Source organism: Podarcis filfolensis (genome assembly GCF_964270895.1).
Source record: "Podarcis filfolensis genome assembly, chromosome: 15".
Classification (NCBI taxonomy): domain Eukaryota; kingdom Metazoa; phylum Chordata; class Lepidosauria; order Squamata; family Lacertidae; genus Podarcis; species Podarcis filfolensis.
Genome location: NC_139618.1, coordinates 3,846,947 through 3,865,108, shown reverse-complemented (window position 1 = coordinate 3,865,108; position 18,162 = coordinate 3,846,947). Strand labels below are relative to the sequence as shown.

The 18,162-nt window shown below is 48.2% G+C and overlaps 1 protein-coding gene across 2 annotated transcripts in view; it reads right to left on the bottom strand.

Annotated features, from left to right (window-relative positions):
- Nucleotides 1–15,894, bottom strand: part of RPH3AL (rabphilin 3A like (without C2 domains)) — a 51,174-nt gene extending 35,280 nt beyond the window's left edge. The window contains exons 1-2 of one of the 2 annotated variants that reach the window (XM_083587969.1): nucleotides 15,742–15,894; nucleotides 2,428–2,541 (exon numbers count right to left, since the gene is read on the bottom strand). In XM_083587969.1, coding sequence (XP_083444095.1) covers nucleotides 2,428–2,504 — 77 coding nt within the window. In that variant the 5' untranslated portion in view covers nucleotides 2,505–2,541; nucleotides 15,742–15,894. Of the gene's footprint in view, nucleotides 1–2,427; nucleotides 2,542–15,231; nucleotides 15,370–15,741 lie in introns of those variants that run through there. The other variant, XM_083587968.1, reaches the window with a different exon arrangement.
- Nucleotides 15,895–18,162: the final 2,268 nt, after the last annotated feature.

Genomic DNA, 18,162 nt, shown 5'->3' with positions numbered 1-18,162 from the left:
CATCCCAGGAGAGCCGGGTGGAGGGGGAACGACTTGGACAGGAAGGTTTAATTAAAAAAAAAAAAGAACTAAGAAAATAAATCCAAGCAATCCAATTTTTAATCTTCAATTTTACAACCTTCCGGGAAGCCAAGCAGGGCGCGTACAAGGCAATCAAACCCACACACAATTGGTAGACTCATGTCAATATTGAGCAGTATTTGTCCAGCACCCTGACACCTTCCTGTGTGATTTAATTTCCATGTGGAAGGAAGGGGGGGATCAAGATCAACCCAGCCTGTTCCAGCCCCCGATGAAGAAGGACATGGCTCAGCTGCAAATTGTGGGCAGAGGGTGAATTCCCTGCCTCCTCCATCACTTCTCATTTCCATGCCCTGCCTCTAACCAACGGGCAGGATGAAGGGGTTGCCAGACATCCTCCGCCCCACAGGGCTAACCTGAAGACTCCAGGTGTGCCTGCCATCCAGGAAGAGGCGGCAGGTGGAGGGGATGTGAATCTCCAGGTGGGCAAGCGCAGCTCCCCTACCCAGGCTCTCTAACCAGGTGAGACTTGAGAACACCCCCTTTAGCTAATGCTTCGCTCTTGATTTCCATCCAGTATTGACTCAGATCCTGAAGCTGAGGCTCCAAGGCTTTGGCCACCTCATGAGAAGAGAAGACTCCCTGGAAAAGACCCTGATGTTGGGAAAGATGGAGGCCACAACCTGAATTTTCCTAACCCGAAGCGTATTCATCCCGAGGTATGACTGTATGGAAGAGAGAGCTGGACCATAAAGAAGGCTGATCGCCGAAGAATTGATGCTTTTGAATTCTGGTGCTGGAGGAGACTCTGGAGAGTCCCATGGACTGCAAGAAGATCAAACCTCTCCATTCTTAAGGTAATCAGCCCTGAGTGCTCACTGGAAGGACAGATCCTGAAGCTGAGGCTCCAATACTTTGGCCACCTCGTGAGAAGAGAAGACTCCCTGGAAAAGACCCTGATGTTGGGGAAGATGGAGGGCACAAGAAGGGAGGACAGAGGATGAGATGGTTGGACATGTTCTCGAAGCTACCAGCATGAGTTTGAACAAACTGCGGGAGGCAGTGGAAGACAGGAGTGCCTGGTGTGCTCTGGTCCAGGGGGTCACAAAGAGTCGGACACAACTAAACAACAACAAATTTACTCATTTGAGGTCTCTTTTTTCCTTTCCTTTTTTTGAATGACAGGCTCTCCGCAGTTGCGCTGCGTTTAACGGACATTCCCAGGGCCCGCCCCTATGACATCACTGGCTCCACTTCCTCTGACATCACCAGAGGCCACCCCAAAGTCTCAAGTCTGGGCTCTGAAATCTCAGGGTCTGGGATGTTGGAAGTTATTTAATAAACGTTACATAAAACAGTGCACCGTTGATATTGCATTGCATTTAAATTACGGTGCATAATGTACGGACAAATTGGCAGAATGCTTGTATTTTTCCACTGCAAAGTTGGGGTGGGCCAAGCTTATGATTGAGTCACAGGTTTTCAGAGTGTTTGCTTATGCTGTTGAAGGTAGCCCGGACTACTCCAGAGTCATGTGCTGTTTTTCCAAGTGCACACAGATCTCCCTGGGCGTTGGCCAAGATGCAAGCAAGCTGGAAAAAGAGGGGGGACAGAGATCTTCTGGGGTTGTTTTTTTTAAGCTGAAAAAGGTGGTTTTTAGCAAAGATATGTCCTTGAGCCTTATACTGGGATTAAGTATAGGTAATGGTGGAAATATATGAGACAATGCATCGTTTGTTTTGTAACGTTTAAACGGAGTTTCTGCAAGCAGAACTTCGGAACGTCATATTTTTGTGATGAGAATTCATTTCCACACAATACGCCAGATCTGAAAGAGAACCTCCGCTGGCAATATTCATAAGTTGCTGCTGTCCCCACCTGGCAGCCCTAACTGGATGACCCAACACAGGGTCCAAATTTTTTCGTTTGCTGCTCTGTCTACTTTGGCCTCTGGCCATCGTGTCCCTTAAGCTGCCCTTGAAATACCGTATTTTTTGCTCTATAAGACTCACTTTTTCCCTCCTAAAAAGTAAGGGGAAATGTGTGTGCGTCTTATGGAGCGAATGCAGGCTGCACAGCTATCCCAGAAGCCAGAACAGCAAGAGGGATTGCTGCTTTCACTGCACAGTGATCCCTCTTGCTGTTCTGGCTTCTGTGATTCAGAATATTTTTTTTCTTGTTTTCCTCCTCCAAAAACTAGGTGCGTCTTGTGGTCTGGTGCGTCTTATAGAGCGAAAAATAGGGTACTTACAAATAAGTGGTTATTGGGAATCAGCAGCTAATATTGGCAGGCAGTTCTATTTATTTTATTTTTTTTAAAAAGGGTTATCACAGCATCAGTGTACAAAAGATATCCCCCCCAGTAGGAAATTGCCCCAGCGTGGGGTTAAAAAGAGAGAGACATACTTGGCCCGCAAAGCTAGCTGCCTGTCATTGGGGCAGACCCACTGGTCATTCCCGTTGCCAAAGATTGTATCGGCCATGGCGACAAACCACGCAGGGCAGACGGAGACATCAAACCTGGAGGAAAACAGGGGTGTGTGAAATATATAAAATGAAATTTCAAAGGGAAACAGTTAAAACACTAAAACCAGCAATAAACTAAAAAACACACCAGCATTCTAGATATCTGGGTAGGCTTGTCTGAACAAAAATGTTTTTAGCAAGCGCCGAAAAGAGTAGAGTGAAGGCACCTGCCTGAAGTCCATTGGCAGGGAGTTCCAAAGGGCTAAAAGACCAATTTCTTACTGGAATGAGTATTATGTAGCACCCATAACCATGCCAGTTCCAATGAGTAATGGTGCTTTGCTTTCATATTATTATTATTATTATTATTATTATTATTATTATTATTATTTCAACAAAGATAGTGAAAATAAAAAACAAGCAAACAAACAACAACAAATTATACACAAAAGCAATATCAAATCCATAAAATGGGATTCTCCAAATCCTGTGACTCCCCTCTCCCCGGTTCCTTAGTTTTCTTCTTCAACTGCATATCATTTCTACTCCAAATTATTTATACTATTTCTACAATTACAAGTGTTCTTTAAATCCTGCCAGTGTATGAACCTGTTTACAATACTTTTGTAAATGCATAATAAACATTTCCCATTCCTTTTCAAATTTCTTGTCATCTTCATTTCTGAGCTTTCCAGTTCATTTAGCCATTTCAGCATAGTCCATTAACAGTTTGCCAATCTTCTCTGGTCGGGACGGCTTCCTCTTTCCACCTTTGGGCTACCCAGTGAGTAATGGTGCTTTGAATGTGAAATGACAGTCCGGAGTTCTGAGCGCAGGCTTGTTTTTCCTGCATATGGTTTCTTTTCAGGAGGAGGATTATACGTAAAGTCAATTAAAAATGATATTAAAATACCAGATAATGGGCAAAACAGGAATTGGCTGTTGCCCTTCCGCCCTGCTTCCGACTGGCTAGTTTTGCCAATGGCAGAACCACTGGCCAGCTTCTCCGACAGCATCCTGATTCCCTTTTTTTTAAAACCCCCTAGCATCTTTTAACTAGAAAACCCAGCAAAAGGACAGATGCAGAGAAACAAATGAGCACCCGCTTTGACACCCGCTCTAAAAACAGCAGGCAGGCCAGAGCTGACAACATAATACGTCCCCATTCAACAGTTAGGAAGGTGCACACATTCAATATTTGACTTTGTCGAGGGTGACACCTGCAAGCAGAGTATAGAGAGATTCGCAGATCCGCTCTTTCAAAATAAAAGAGGCAGACAGAGAATCCAAGCCCCAGGCGTCGGAATCATCCCTTGAAAAGAAGTTTAGGACTAGCTGATAAAGCAACATATAAATTATGTGTTGCCAAAGGCTTAGAGGATCCGGAAAAATTCTGTGCTTTTGGGGGGGATTTTATCCTTTACATAACAAACACAGACACACAGAACTCCTTCTCTACACCGCAGCATTAAATTTGGCTTTTCTGATGTTCCTAAGTACAGTGGTACCTTGGATTAAGTACTTAATTCGTTCCGGAGGTCCGTTCTTAACCTGAAACTGTTCTTAACCTGAGGTACCACTTTAGCTAATGGGGCCTCCCGCTGCCGCTGCACTGCCACTGCACGATTTCTGTTCTCATCCTGAAGCAAAGTTCTTAACCCAAGGTACTATTTCTGGGTTAGCAGAGTCTGTAACCTGAAGCGTCTGTAACCTGAAGCGTCTGTAACCCGAGGTACCACTGTACCCTGCTTACCTGATTCAAGTCTCTTCCAGATATATTGCACTGCTTTTTTCTTTTTGTGCTTCTGTTATTTGAATTGACATACTTCAATAACAAGGGGAGGAGAGAATTTGCAAGCAGGGTATAGATAGAGAGATTTGCAGATCTGATACACACACACACACACACACACACACACACACACACACACACAGTGGTACCTCTGGTTAGGTACTTACTTAGTTCCGGAGATCCGTTCTTAACCTGAAACTGTTCTTAACCTGAAGCACCACTTTAGCTAATGGGGCCTCCCGCTGCTGCCACATCGCTGCTGAGCAATTTCTGTTCTCATCCTGAAGCAAAGTTCTTAACCATCACCATCGATCCCCGGCATTGAATGTGTTGGCCTAGTGTGGGGCTCCGAGGAGAGCTTGGCTGTCTGGCTGGTGTACCGGCCACCTAGCGCACCAGCAGCCACCCTGTCAGGCCTATTGGAGGCGGTGGCCGGCTGGGCCTTGGAGTTCCCTAACCTATTGGTATTGGGGGACTTCAACATCCATGCTGATGCCACTCCCTCCTCACAGGCTCTGGACCTGGTGTCTTCCATGGCGACACTAGGGCTCTCCCAGTTTGTTTCGGGCCCCACACATCAAGCAGGCCACACGCTGGATTTGATCTTTGGTGCAGGTATAGATGTGATCATGTCTCCTTCGATGAAGGTGCCATGGTCTGATCACTACGCTCTGAAAGCCAGGATTGACTTTCCACCCCCACCCTGCTTAGGTGCCGAGCCGATTTGGGCTCGCCCGCAGAGGCTGATGGACCCCGATAGATTCCGCCAAGCCTTGCGGGACCTTGCTCCCCCTGGCGACTCATTGACTGAGCTTGTTGAGGGCTGGAATATCCAGCTCCTGGCAGCCATCGATGAGATCGCACCGAAGCGCCCTCTGCGACCCCGCAGAAACCGGGCTCCCTGGTTTACCGAGGAGCTCCGGAAAATGAAGCGGGACCTCAGACGGCTAGAGCGAGTATGGCGGGGTGCCCGTGACGGAGCCTCAAGAACATCTTATAGGGCTTTTATGAAAACCTATGAGATGGCGGTGAAGGCTGCTAAGAAGTCTTACTTCTCGGCCTCCATTGCATCCGCTAGCTCTCGCCCGGCGCAATTATTTAGTATAATCAGGTCTTTAACGTCCCTTGAAGGACAGCCAAATTTAAATAACAATTTGACACACGGCTGTGAGGCATTTGCGAGCTTTTTTGCGGAGAAGGTCTTGTTGCTCCGCCATGACCTCCCTGCCAATTTGGATACAATAAAGGAACTGGAGGCCCCTCGACTGTCCTCGGGTCCAGTATTGGACCACTTTGACCGGATATCCCCAGCCGATGTAGACAGACTCCTCCGAGCTGGAAAGCCCACCACCTGTCCTCTCGACCCGTGCCCGTCTTGGCTGATTAGAGCGTGTCCAGACGAGGTGCGGGCCCTCCTGGGGGATATCATCAATTTGTCCCTTGGCACGGGGACATTCCCAGGGGAACTGAAGGAGGCAGTGGTGCGCCCGCTCTTAAAGAAAACATCATTAGATCCTTTAGATCTATCCAATTACCGCCCGGTTTCGAATCTTCCGTTCCTGGGTAAGGTGATTGAGAGAGCGGTTGCTGAACAGCTTGGTGGGTTTCTGGATGAAACATCGGCTCTGGATCCATTCCAGTCTGGCTTCCGCGCTGGTCATGGGACCGAGACAGCTCTGGTTGCCCTAACAGATGATCTTCGTAGACAGCTGGATCGAGGCGGGTCGGGGCTGCTGATTCTTCTAGATCTGTCAGCAGCTTTCGACATGGTCGATCATGAACTTCTGGACCACCGCCTTGCCGACGTGGGGATCCAGGGCACAGTCCTTCAATGGCTGCGCTCGTTTCTCTCTGGTCGGGGACAGAGGGTGGCGCTTGGGGGGGAATTGTCATCGCGCCACTCCTTGGTGTGTGGAGTACCTCAGGGTGCGATACTCTCCCCAATGCTTTTCAACATCTTTATGCGCCCCCTCGCCCAGCTTGTCCGGAGTTTTGGGCTGGGTTGCCATCAGTATGCCGATGACACCCAACTCTATCTGTTGATGGATGGCCATCCTGACTCGGCCCCAGACACACTGACCAGATGTCTGGAAGCTGTGGCTGGATGGTTACGTGGGAGCCGGTTGAAGCTAAATCCTTCGAAGACAGAGGTCCTGTGGCTGGGACGGGACGATATGGGATTGGGGGGGCAACTCCCATCTCTTGCGGGGGCGCAGTTAGTGCCAGCACCGTCCGTTAAGAGTTTGGGTGTAATCTTCGACACCTCCCTTTCCATGGAGGCGCAGATTGCAGCTATAACAAAGGCGGCATTTTTCCATCTCCGCCAAGCTAAGCAGTTGGCTCCTTACCTCTCTCGCCCTGACCTAGCCACTGTGATCCACGCGACGGTCACCTCCAGACTGGATTATTGTAACTCGCTCTACGTGGGGCTGCCCTTAAGACTGACCCAGAAACTCCAGCGGGTGCAGAATGCTGCAGCGAGACTCCTTACGGGGTCTTCGCTACGAGATCACATTCATCCGGTGCTATATCAACTGCACTGGCTCCCGGTGGAGTACAGGATCAGGTTTAAGGTGCTGGTTTTAACCTTTAAAGCCCTATACGGCCTTGGACCCTCGTACCTACGGGACCGCCTCTCCTGGTATGCCCCACAGAGAAACTTACGGTCTTCAAATAAAAATATCTTGAAGGTCCCAGGCCACAGAGAAGTTAGGCTGGCCTCAACTAGAGCCAGGGCTTTTTCGGCTGTGGCTCCGACCTGGTGGAACACTCTGTCACAAGAGACTAGGGCCCTGCAGGACTTGACATCTTTCCGCAGGGCCTGCAAGACAGAGCTGTTCCGCCAGGCCTTTGGCCAGGGCACAGCCTGACTCCCTCCCTCGGCAATCTTCGCGGAGCTCTGGCCCAATAGTGGCCAGTGGCTTGAACTTAATTAATTTTATAATGAATGATTTTAGAGCGTTGTTTGTGTTGTACTTTTGTATTGTTTTATTGTTGTTAGCCGCCCTGAGCCCAGCTTCGGCTGGGGAGGGCGGGATATAAATAAAATTTATTATTATTATTATTATTATTATTAACCCAAGGTAATATTTCTGGGTTAGAGGAGTCTCTAACCTGAAGCGTATGTAACCCAAGGTACCACTGTGTGTGTGTGTGTGTGTGTGTGTGTGTGTTTATATGGCAGAAAAAGAATCTAAGGCTCAGGCGTCAAAATCATCCCTTGGAAAGAAAAAATTCCTGTCCTCCAAACCGAGCCAGGAAAGACACAACACTTGGGATCAGTTTCCGTAAATATTGATTCCTCGAGGCCCCGGGATCCCAAATGCAGAGCCAGCCCACCCCCAGCTGTCTCTTTTTGCCCACGAGGCTCCCGCCAGAGACCGATAGCGACGGCACAGGTGGCTTGGCCTTGGCTCCATATCACACAGAAGCATATTTGCCCGTCTGCTGCATTCCCAGAGGGAAGAGGCAGCGCATGGCAAAAACACACAGAAACAAAACAAACAAACAACAAACGAAAACCCAACTGCCGGTTCTGGACCTGGAGAGCATAAAGTACAACCGCACCTGACGCACGTTTAACTCGCAGTGATTTCAGCTGTATATGCGGCTGAAGGCAGGCTCCTCTAAACTGCACAAATTCAATCCCAGCCAAGTGGAGAGCTCGAAAGCTCTTTTTGCACCAGGTGTACTTAGGGTTTCCGGTGGCAGAAAGGATTTCTAAGGCTTCCCCTTGCTTGGAAGATCAAGAGGGAGAATTTAAAGTCTATTTTCGCATTGGGTCGGCTTGGGTAACCCAGGAGGAAAAGAGCTTTTAAGCCAGGCATAGGCAAACTCGGCCCTCCAGCTGTTTTGAGACTACAATTCCCATCATCCCTGACCGCTGGTCCTGTTAGCTAGGGATGATGGGAGTTGTAGTCCCGAAACATCTGGAGGGCCGAGTATGCCTATGCCTGTTTTAAGCCTTGCTTCCTGGATAGGGCCCACTCTGAGCACGAGTGTTGGGATTTCTTTCTCTCTTTCCCTTACCTGCTCGTAGCTGTGGGACGGCCCCAAGCGTTTGGATAGATGCAATTTCTTGTGTGTGCACGCAGTAATTTTAAAAGCATATACTGGGGTTAAGTGACGGTCCATTTTAGAGCCTGTCGAATCTCCGGCCAGCCTCCAACTACAATTTGCTTTTACCGAGCTGCGTTTTCAAGCTATGCCTTCTGCCGTCCCGGGAGGACGGTACAACAGGTGCCATACGGAGACAGACTCTGTGGGCAACCACAGATGGAAGACATATTGCACTACAGTCATACTTTGGACCTCGAACACCTTGGCTCCTGAACATATCAGCTCCCAAATGATCAAAACCCAGAAGTGAGTGTTCTGGTTTTCCTAACAATTTTTGGAAGCCGAACGTCTGATGGGGCTTCTGCGGCTTCCAATTGGCTGCAGGAGCTTCCTTGCAGCCAATCAGAAGCCGCGCTTTGGTTTTCGAATGTTTTGGAAGTCAAACGGACCTTCGGAACGGATTCCGTTCAACTTCCAAGGTACGACTGTATTTACTATATTGCCCACTATTCACTGGACCCATTCGGGAAAGATGTCTCTCCCCGGCAGAGAAGGCCCCATGACCTCCTAGCGATGTAAACATTTCAGTGACTCATAAAGTTGCCGTTTTTGCCTTGGCGGCCAAAACAATCAGAAAAAAGACCCTGGGCAATACAGCCATGAACTTAAGGGAGACGCAGAGATCGAAATAGAGACCATTATTTGTGGCGCAACACCCCTTTTGTCTGTATTTATTTTTGATTCAGAATTGTCATGGCCAATGGCTAGTACAATAAACTTATTTGGATTGGACTGTGGTAAAGGACCAAGAGACTCCAGGGGTTATGATCTTACCCAGGATTCAGTTTCCTTGGAACGAAGTTCAGCGGAGACAGTGGGGTCTTTCAGTTATATGGCTTTATTTACACATCTGTACAGCCCGAGTATAGTTTGGAGAGGGGCGCACAGCAGTAACACCCCGACAGAGCTGGCTTCCCCATTCCATTGCCAGGGGAACCTCAAAAGTCCAGGAGAGAGCTAAACCTGCCTCTGTTTCCCCAGTATCTCTCCCCTCCTGCGGTTTCCAGCTTCCGATATTCAGAAGTATTAATGTCTCTGACTGTAGAGGCAGAGCAGAACCACAGTGGTTTGTTGTTTAGTCATGTCTGCCTCTTCGTGACCCCCTGGACCAGAGCACGCCAGGCACTCCTGTCTTCCACTGCCTCCCGCAGTTTGGTCAAACTCATGCTGGTAGCTACGAGAACACTGTCCAGCCATCTCGTCCTCTGTCGTCCCCTTCTTCTTGTGCCCTCCATCTTCCCCAACATCAGGGTCTTTTCCAGGGAGTCTTCTCTTCTCATGAGGTGGCCAAAGTATTGGAGCCTCAACTTCAGGATCTGTCCTTCCAGTGAGCACTCAGGGATGATTTCCTTCAGAATGGAGAGGTTTGATCTTCTTGCAGTCCACGGGACTCTCAAGAGTCTCCTCCAGCACCAGAATTCAAAAGCATCAATTCTTCGGCGATCAGCCTTCTTTATGGTCCAGCTCTCACTTCCATACATCACTACTGGGGAAAAAATAGCTTTAAGTATACGGACCTTTGTTGGCAAGGTGATGTCTCTGCTTATTAAGATGCTGTCTAGGTTTTTCATTAGTCCTCCATCAACTTGTCTAATCATCTTTTAAAGCCATCCAACTCGGAGGCCATCCCTGCCTCCTCTGGCAGTGAGTTCCAAAGGTTAACGATGTGCCGCGAGGAGAAGAAGAGCCGCTCGACTCGCTCCATCTCCCTTGAGCATGACGGCTGCCCTTTTCTGAACCTTTTCCCAGCTCTACAATATCCTTTCTGAGGCGAGGCAACCAGAACCGCGTACACTATTCCTCTCTATCCAGGCATTCAGTGGCTGAAAACTTTTCCGGCACTGGAAAATTCCTTGATCACAGGGCAGAATCTGTCATTGCTCTTACAATGTTTTTTTTAACCAAAACTGCTTTTAATCGATAATGTTTTGATCTGTTTTTGCTTTGCTTTCATTCTTTTTCTAAATTCTCTATCTGCCTGCCACCGTGGTCTCCTTGGAAAGGAAGGACAGGGTGTAAATTCAGTTGGTAATGAACTATTATTGTCGCAAAAATCAACTCTCAATGGAAATCCAAAAATGAAGAAGTGAAACTGGAATTCATTCACTTGGCTGCGTGTCCCAAACCAGCCACCATCCTTCGCCCAGCTGTTTCAAGGCAGCTCTGAACAAACAGGGTCAGGTGACATCACTGTGTTTCCTTAACCTGCTGAACTTGACATTGTTGGTGGGGCTCGGCTTCCAAACTTGGCGGCTTCTCATCCGGCAGGTCCCATGACCCAAATGTTTGCAGGGGAAGGGAAGAAGGAAAGGGAAGTGGGTCAGTGGGAAAGGCAGATTCCCACAGCAGCAGAATGCCTGACAGCCTATTTATCACTTGCTTTGTTCCCATTTACCAGATGGGGAAAACTGAGGCTGAGATGCCGGCAAGCAGGTGTGTGGGGCTTGACTGCCGGAGAAAAGGAACTTACTCCCGGTGCCAATTTAAATTTCAGAGCACTGGAACTTAGCGGGGTTGTCCAGAAAAGCTGGATGTTGGACAATTTTAGACTTTTGCTGCTGCAGGAGGCAGAGATGGCAACCAACCTGGATAGCTTTGAAAGAGGGTCAGAAAAATCCATGGAGGAGGCCACGACGGCTATGCTTGTGAATCCCAGATGTTGGAAACCACAGGAGGGGAGTCTGCTGTTGGGCTTGGGCATCAGATAATAATAATAATAATAATAATAATAATAATAATAATAATAATAGTAATAATAATAATTTATTTATACCCCGCCCATCTGGCTGGGTTTCCCCAGCCACTCTGGGCGGCTTCCAACAGAATATTAAAATACAATAATCTATTATTGAGAACAGCCGTTTGGCTGAAGATCAGAGCAGTGACTCCCACGGAGGCAAAACAGGGTAGCTGCATTGGTACCCTGCTTATGGGCTATTTGGAGGCATCTGATTGGCCACTGAAGGAAGCAGGATGTTGGCTGCTAAATCACTGACAGGAGGGTCTCCGCTCCGGGCCAGACAGAGCAAGACTCCGGGCCTGGTTTTCCTTCCAACTGGACCGGTTTTCGGTGTCAATTACCTTAGCTCACTGCCAAGTCTGATTATGCAGGAAAAGAAACCCTGGCAACCTGCACAAACAGCCCCCTCCGTTGCCATGGCAAAGGCAGCAACAAGTGCGGAGGAGGAAAGATAAAAGGGGCAGGCGGGCTGATCTCTGCCGCATCCCCAGAAAGAGGAGGGCAAAACCAGAGAAGGGGCCCCATCAATGGCTTTTGAAGGGGAAAGTCAGTTAATGAGAGAGTTCCTGGATGGGAGGGGCAGATGGAGGTGGAATTTGCATCCGTTTGCATTTTAATCTGAGTTTACCTACTTTGCAGTTCCCAGAAACAATACATGATGCAAAATGCAGTTCCCCAATGAGAGGGGAGAGCCAAGTGTCCAAAAATGCATTACTGGGGGAGGGCAATGTGGTGTAGTGGTTAGAGCAGGGGTTCCCAAAGAGAGTGATGAGATGCTACAGGTGCCATTTTTAATTTCCCACAGTTCCCTGGTCATAACCTGGTACTTGAGGCATGGAGGAGCATTTCAATTTTATCTGCTTTTTGATGAAAAACTATCTCATTCGTGCTTCCTAAACCAGTATGTGTACTTTTCCGGATTTTGTGATGCAGACCTCCCACCAAATGATATATACAAAAATGCATTTAATGGTGAAGGGAGGCATACATAAAAATGTGGTGTGGTGGAATCTTCCAGCTCTACAATTCTGTGAGTCCACCATTCTCCGACTGCAGTACTCCCACCAAATAACATACAGTGGTACCTCGGTTTAAGAATGACTTGGTTCACAAACTCCGCAAAACCGGAAATACTGTCCCGGTTTGAGAACTTTACCTCAGTCTAAGAACGGAATCCGAACGGTGGAAGGGCACTGGCGGTGGGAGGCCTCATTATCGAAAGCGCATCTCGGTTTAAGAACGGTTTTGGTTTAAGAACAGACTTCCGGAACGGATTAAGTTCGTAAACTGAGGTACCACTGTATAAAGGGGGGCACTGAAGGGAGTTCCACAAAAGGGTGCCATTCCAAGGGTCCCTTCAGACTCTGATACGACCCTGAACAGGCAAAATCCTTGGGCAACCCAATGTCTTCCAAAGCTTCAGCCATCAGAAGTTACACTGCTGGGGGGCAAATCCTTAACTCCCCTTCCTCCATAGTGGAAAAGCTCTATGCTAAGCATCTTCTAGGGACGCGGGTGGCGCTGTGGGTTAAACCACAAAGCCTAGGGCTTGCCGATCAGAAGGTCGCCGGTTTGAATCCCCACGACAGGCTGAGCTCCTGTTGCTCAGTCCCTGCTCCTGCCAACCTAGCAGTTTGAAAGCACGTCAAAGTGCAAGTAGATAAATAGGCACCGCTCTGGCAGGAAGGTAAACGGCGTTTCCATGCGCTGCTCTGGTTCGCCAGAAGCGGCTTAGTCATGCTGGCCATATGACCCGGAAGCTGTACGCCGGCTCCCTTGGCCAATAAAGCGAGATGAGCGCCGCAACCCCAGAGTCAGCCATGACTGGACCTAATGGTCAGGGGTCCTTTTACCTTTACCTTTAAGCATCTTCTGAGAAAGCTTACCCAGTGGGTATCCCAATTTGCAGGCCCCAAGCAGGTTTTGCCAGGGTAAAGCTACCTTGGATCATTGTGCCACCAACTGAATAAATACTCTAATGCTCTTCATCAAAAACTGTATACAGCGTTTCTGGACCTGAAAGGAGCCTTTGACTCAGTCCTGAGAGACCTGCTCTGGAACACACTGTCCATATTGAACATCTTTGAAAGGTTACTCTTTCTCATCAGGAAACTACACACCTCCACGTGTTGCCAAGTGAGATTCTTCCAATCAGGCAGGCTAACCCCAAAAATTATTGCCAACAAAGGGGTAAAGCAGGGTTTCGTCTTGGCCCCGTATTTATTCAACCTTAAATGACCTTGCACCACCTCACAGGGTGGGTGGTCATTGCCTGAAGCTCAGCTCCACCTACGTTCCCATCTTACTATATGCCGATGACGCAGTCATCTTGTCTCGCACAATGGCTTGAAGCTGTTGCCAGGAATATTGTACAGCCAACAGACTGGAACTGAACTTCGCAAAATCTAAAGTGCTTGTTTTCTCAAGATCAGTGGAACCCCGTTGGAACAGGGTTGAAAACTTTAAATACCTAGGCATCCACTTCCAATATAACGCTTCTTGGAAATACGGTACCATTGTAAGCTCACACTTAACAGAACGGATACTCCAGGCTCTGGCTATCTCCTGTTTCTTTTTTAACAGAGGGAATCAGTTCGTGCCAGCTTTAACGCCCAAGTACAGTGGTACCTCGGGTTAAGTACTTAATTCATTCCGGAGGTCCGTTCTTAACCTGAAACTGTTCTTAACCTGAAGCACCACTTTAGCTAATGGGGCCTCCTGCTGGTGCTACACCGCGATTTCTGTTCTCATCCTGAAACAAAGTTCTTAACCCGAGGTACTATTTCTAGGTCAGCAGAGTCTGTAACCTGAAGCATATGTAACCTGAAGCGTATGTAACCCGAGGTACCACTGTAGCCCCAAAACTCCTGTATGGTGTTCCATTATGGATCGGTGCAGCTAACCAACCATTGGAACGCATCCAATCCAAATTTCAGCGCAAAATCCCGGGGCTGCCAAATTGTGTGCCATGTGCAGCCATGTGTCTGGAAACTGGACAAAGGCTGCCGGAAACCAAAGAGCTGCTCACCATTATAAAATTCTGGCTCCAAACATTTCATGTCCGATCGGTCTTCTTTAACTTTCCACATGCTGGTAGAATCCCACCACTTCGAATGGCTATCTTGAGTTGAGAGCAAAATCAGAACCTGTGGCCTATCACTCGAGTCGCTGCTTGTGCTCCCACAGTTGGAAGTATTCCAGAAAATCAAGTGCAGAATCCTAGAGACTGAATTCAAACCCCTTTGCAGTGCAGCCAAGAAAACCTGTTCCCCCTTGGGGTTGGGAATCCCACCCTTGTTTAACCAGGACACTCCATATTTACACATATTTATATTTACAGCTTTGCGATCCCCACCTACACAGAGCTCTTTCCCTCGCAAGGTAGTTTCTTGAAAATCTCATTCTCTGAAAGACACTGCCCTTGTGGCACAAAACAGGTTGAATCTATCACACACGTTTTTATTTTATTGCCCATTTTATGCAAAAGTATTTGATAAGTATTTGGCCCCCTTACTGAAGGAGAGGATTTATCTCACTGACTCTTCCAGGGTGTCTTATCTGCTGAACAATTGCAGGAATGACGTTGGAGAGAATGTGGCAAGTTTTTTGAGTAACGCTATGAAATTACATCACCGTAGGTCCTAAGAGCCATCTTTGTACCTCACGATGCCTGGACAGTTTTATCCTAGAGCATCTCCTACTATGTTTCGTTAACTGTGTTGTGTTCTGATCCATGTATACCAGGGGTCAGCAAACTTTTTCAGCAGGGGGCCGGTCCACTGTCCCTCAGACCTTGTGGGGGGCTGGACTACATTGGGGGGGATGAACAAATTCCTATGCCCCATAAATAACCCAGAGATGCATTTTAAATAAAAGGACACATTCTACTCATGTAAAAAGACGCTGATTCCTGGAATGTGCGCAGGCCAGATTTAGAAGGCAATTGGGCCGGATCCGGCCCCCGGGCCTTAGTTTGCCTACCCATGATGTATACGATGCACTTTTTTGTGCCAATAAAGGAGATCGATACCCTGCTGTGTCCTCAAGAAACTGGATTTTGAGAAGCATCCCTGCCTCTGACCGCATAGCCCACCTGGCTAGCAGCCACCGATGGCCTTCTCCTCTCCCATGCATCTGTCCCATCCACTTTGAAAGCCGCCCCCCTCCCGTCGGCGGCCATCGCTGCCTCTTGTCGCAGTGAGTTCCGCCGTTTAACAAGCCGCCGCCTCCGCCTCCTCCCCTTCCTCAGAAACAAAGTTCTTCTGGTTCCACGGCGCGCGCCTGCGCAACACAGCACCCCGCGCACCGCTTCTGCCAGGAAGCCGCCGCCGCCGCCGCAGCTTTACAATGAGTTTCCGTTCCCAGGGATTTCCGTTCCCAAGGAACTGGGAAAAAAATAATATGCATTTTTTTAAAAAAAAGAAAAAAATGCATCTGCCCAGTTTGCAACAAATGCTTTTCGGTTTTCAAGAGATTCTGGCGAGGAGCAACTGGGTTTTCTTTATCTTTGGGGGGAAAGGCGCAAGGAGGAGGAGGACACTAGGGGAAAGTTTAGAACCGGATTGGAAAGTGATCGTGTAAACGCGATTCGGGTCACACTCACCGCGCCCATTCCGCTCTGCAGGCGGCAGAGGCTGCTCGGAGCCGGCAGATCGGGACCCCGTCGGCGGCCCGGCCAGAGGCGCGCTCCCCACCGCGGCTCTTACTCAGACCTTAAATAAATAAGGCGCCGGCAGGCAGCGGAGCGTGCGGAGGGAGGGAGGGAGGGAGGGAAAGCCCGGCCTGGAATCCCGGAGGCGAGGAGGCGGCTGGGAGAAGCCGGGGAGGGGGCGGTGGAGGGAGGAAGCCGGAGAGGCTGCGGAGCGGCGGGGCCAGACACGGGCAGAGTTTGGGGGACATAGGAGCCCCCCCCAAGAAAACGCCCAAATTGATGGGCATTGTGTGTGTGCACCGCCCCCCCATACTGTACAGTACAGTGGTACCTCGGGTTACAGACGCTTCAGGTTACTGACTCTGCTAACCCAGAAATAGTGCTTCGGGTTAAGAACTTTGCTTCAGGATGAGAACAGAAATCGTGCTGCGGCGGCAGCAGGAAGCCCCATTAGCTAAAGTGGTGCTTCAGGTTAAGAACAGTTTCAGGTTAAGAACGGACCTCCGGAACGAATTAAGTACTTAACCCGAGGTACCACTGCATTTTATTCAAGTTGGCAACCCTGTAGGAGCGGGGGTTGGGTTGATCCGCCCCGCCTCCAGTTAACAGGATTTATCTTGGGGGGGGGTGCAGGACAGACACCCACCTGTCCTCATCCTCTGACAGTGATTCTCCACCTGTGGGTCCCCAGATGTTGTTGGACTACAACTCCCATCATCCCTGAGCTCTGGCCTTGCTAGCTAGGGGTGATGGGAGTTGTAGTTCAACAACATCTGGGGACACTCACAGCTTGAGAAAGGCTGGAGCAGATTCAGAATGAAATGTCTCAACAGTAACTCTTGTTTTCAATTACTTTATTTTGACCTCAGGAAGAAATCCGTCAAACTCTCCAGGCATTTGAAAGCCAGGAAGTTAAATAAAAAAATTAACACCAGGGAGTACCTTTCATGTGGTTAACGAGTGTGTTTTGCAAAATTAAAAAGAGCACCCTTTTTCTTATTATTATTTTAAACAAATCTAAGCTTTTTCTTATTATTATTTTAAACAGATCTAAGCTTTTTGTTGTTATTATTTTAAACAAATCTAAGCTAAAACAAGTTTTCTTGGATTTGCTGGAAACCTTTTAATCTCAAATCCCTACTTTTCCCCCAAGGCAGTTTTTTTCTGTGCATGCTCAGGCAGCATAGCCGCTTGAGACGCTCCCTTGTCATCCTCAACCAGGTCTTCTTTACTCTCCACCCAGGGTGCAAATGGTGCCTCGCTGAGCAAGAGAGATGAGCAGAACCTTTTTTGTGGTGGGGTAAAAGATTTCCACCTCTTTTAATAGGTCTGCTATGTTCAGCTCTTTTATCTGCTCTTTGCTGAGTTCCTTCTTCCACGTGGTGTACCATGGTTCAGCTTCTGAGTCATAGATCATAGAACTGTAGACTTGGAAGTCTTGCAACTTATAAAAACTAAAACTTACTTTTAGTTAAGTGCTTTTATTTATTTACTTGGCTTAGGGGAAGCAGCTGCCCCCTGCCCCCCACCCTGGCCAGCTATGCCTATGCAAGGCGGCTAAAGGAAAAGGAAACTTTGAAAGGATCAGGCCAAATAAATGAGCATCTGCCAATCTTCAGTTTCATTGGATATCTCCAAGTTCTATCATTACGAGAGAGGCAGGGAAACTTTTCTCTTTCCACTTTCTCCATAAGGAAGGACTGTGGTTTAGTTAATTGTTCAAACTGATGATTTCTTAAAACAGTATATTCACATATTGAAATATACTCGAGAGTGGATTTCATGCTCTTTATTCAGCTCATAGTGGTGAGGAGGAATGGAAGTTCCCCCACAACATCTGCTGTATATACATTATTTACACATTGGGCTGCACGTGACTGTCTAATTCCAGGATTCTCCAGTAGGCCAATCAGGTTGTGGATTCACTTCCACCTGGAGCTGGATTGGGTGGCTCCTGCAGACCAATCATACTGCTGCATTGTTCTATGACCAATCAGACTGCTGCATTTTGGATCCTATTGTTCTATGACCAATCAGACTGCTGCATTTTGGATCCTATTGTTCTAGCACCAATCAGACTGCTGCATTTTGGATCCTATTGTTCTAGCACCAATCAGACTGCTGCATTTTGGATCCTATTCAACACAGTACATAACACATATTTACCATATTTTCAGGTGCCACCGGTTTTTTGAAAATCCTCCAGGATGTGGGGGGAAGGCATGTGAATCAATGGCAGAGAGGAGCCTTGGAAGCTGAGGTTGGAGGGCAGAAAGCAGCAGGGGCAGGGAAGAGATTTTCCTGTGCCATTTTCCACACCAGCTTCCTCCTTCCATCCTCAGGCCTCTCTGCTCCCCATTGCTCCCTGTGCCC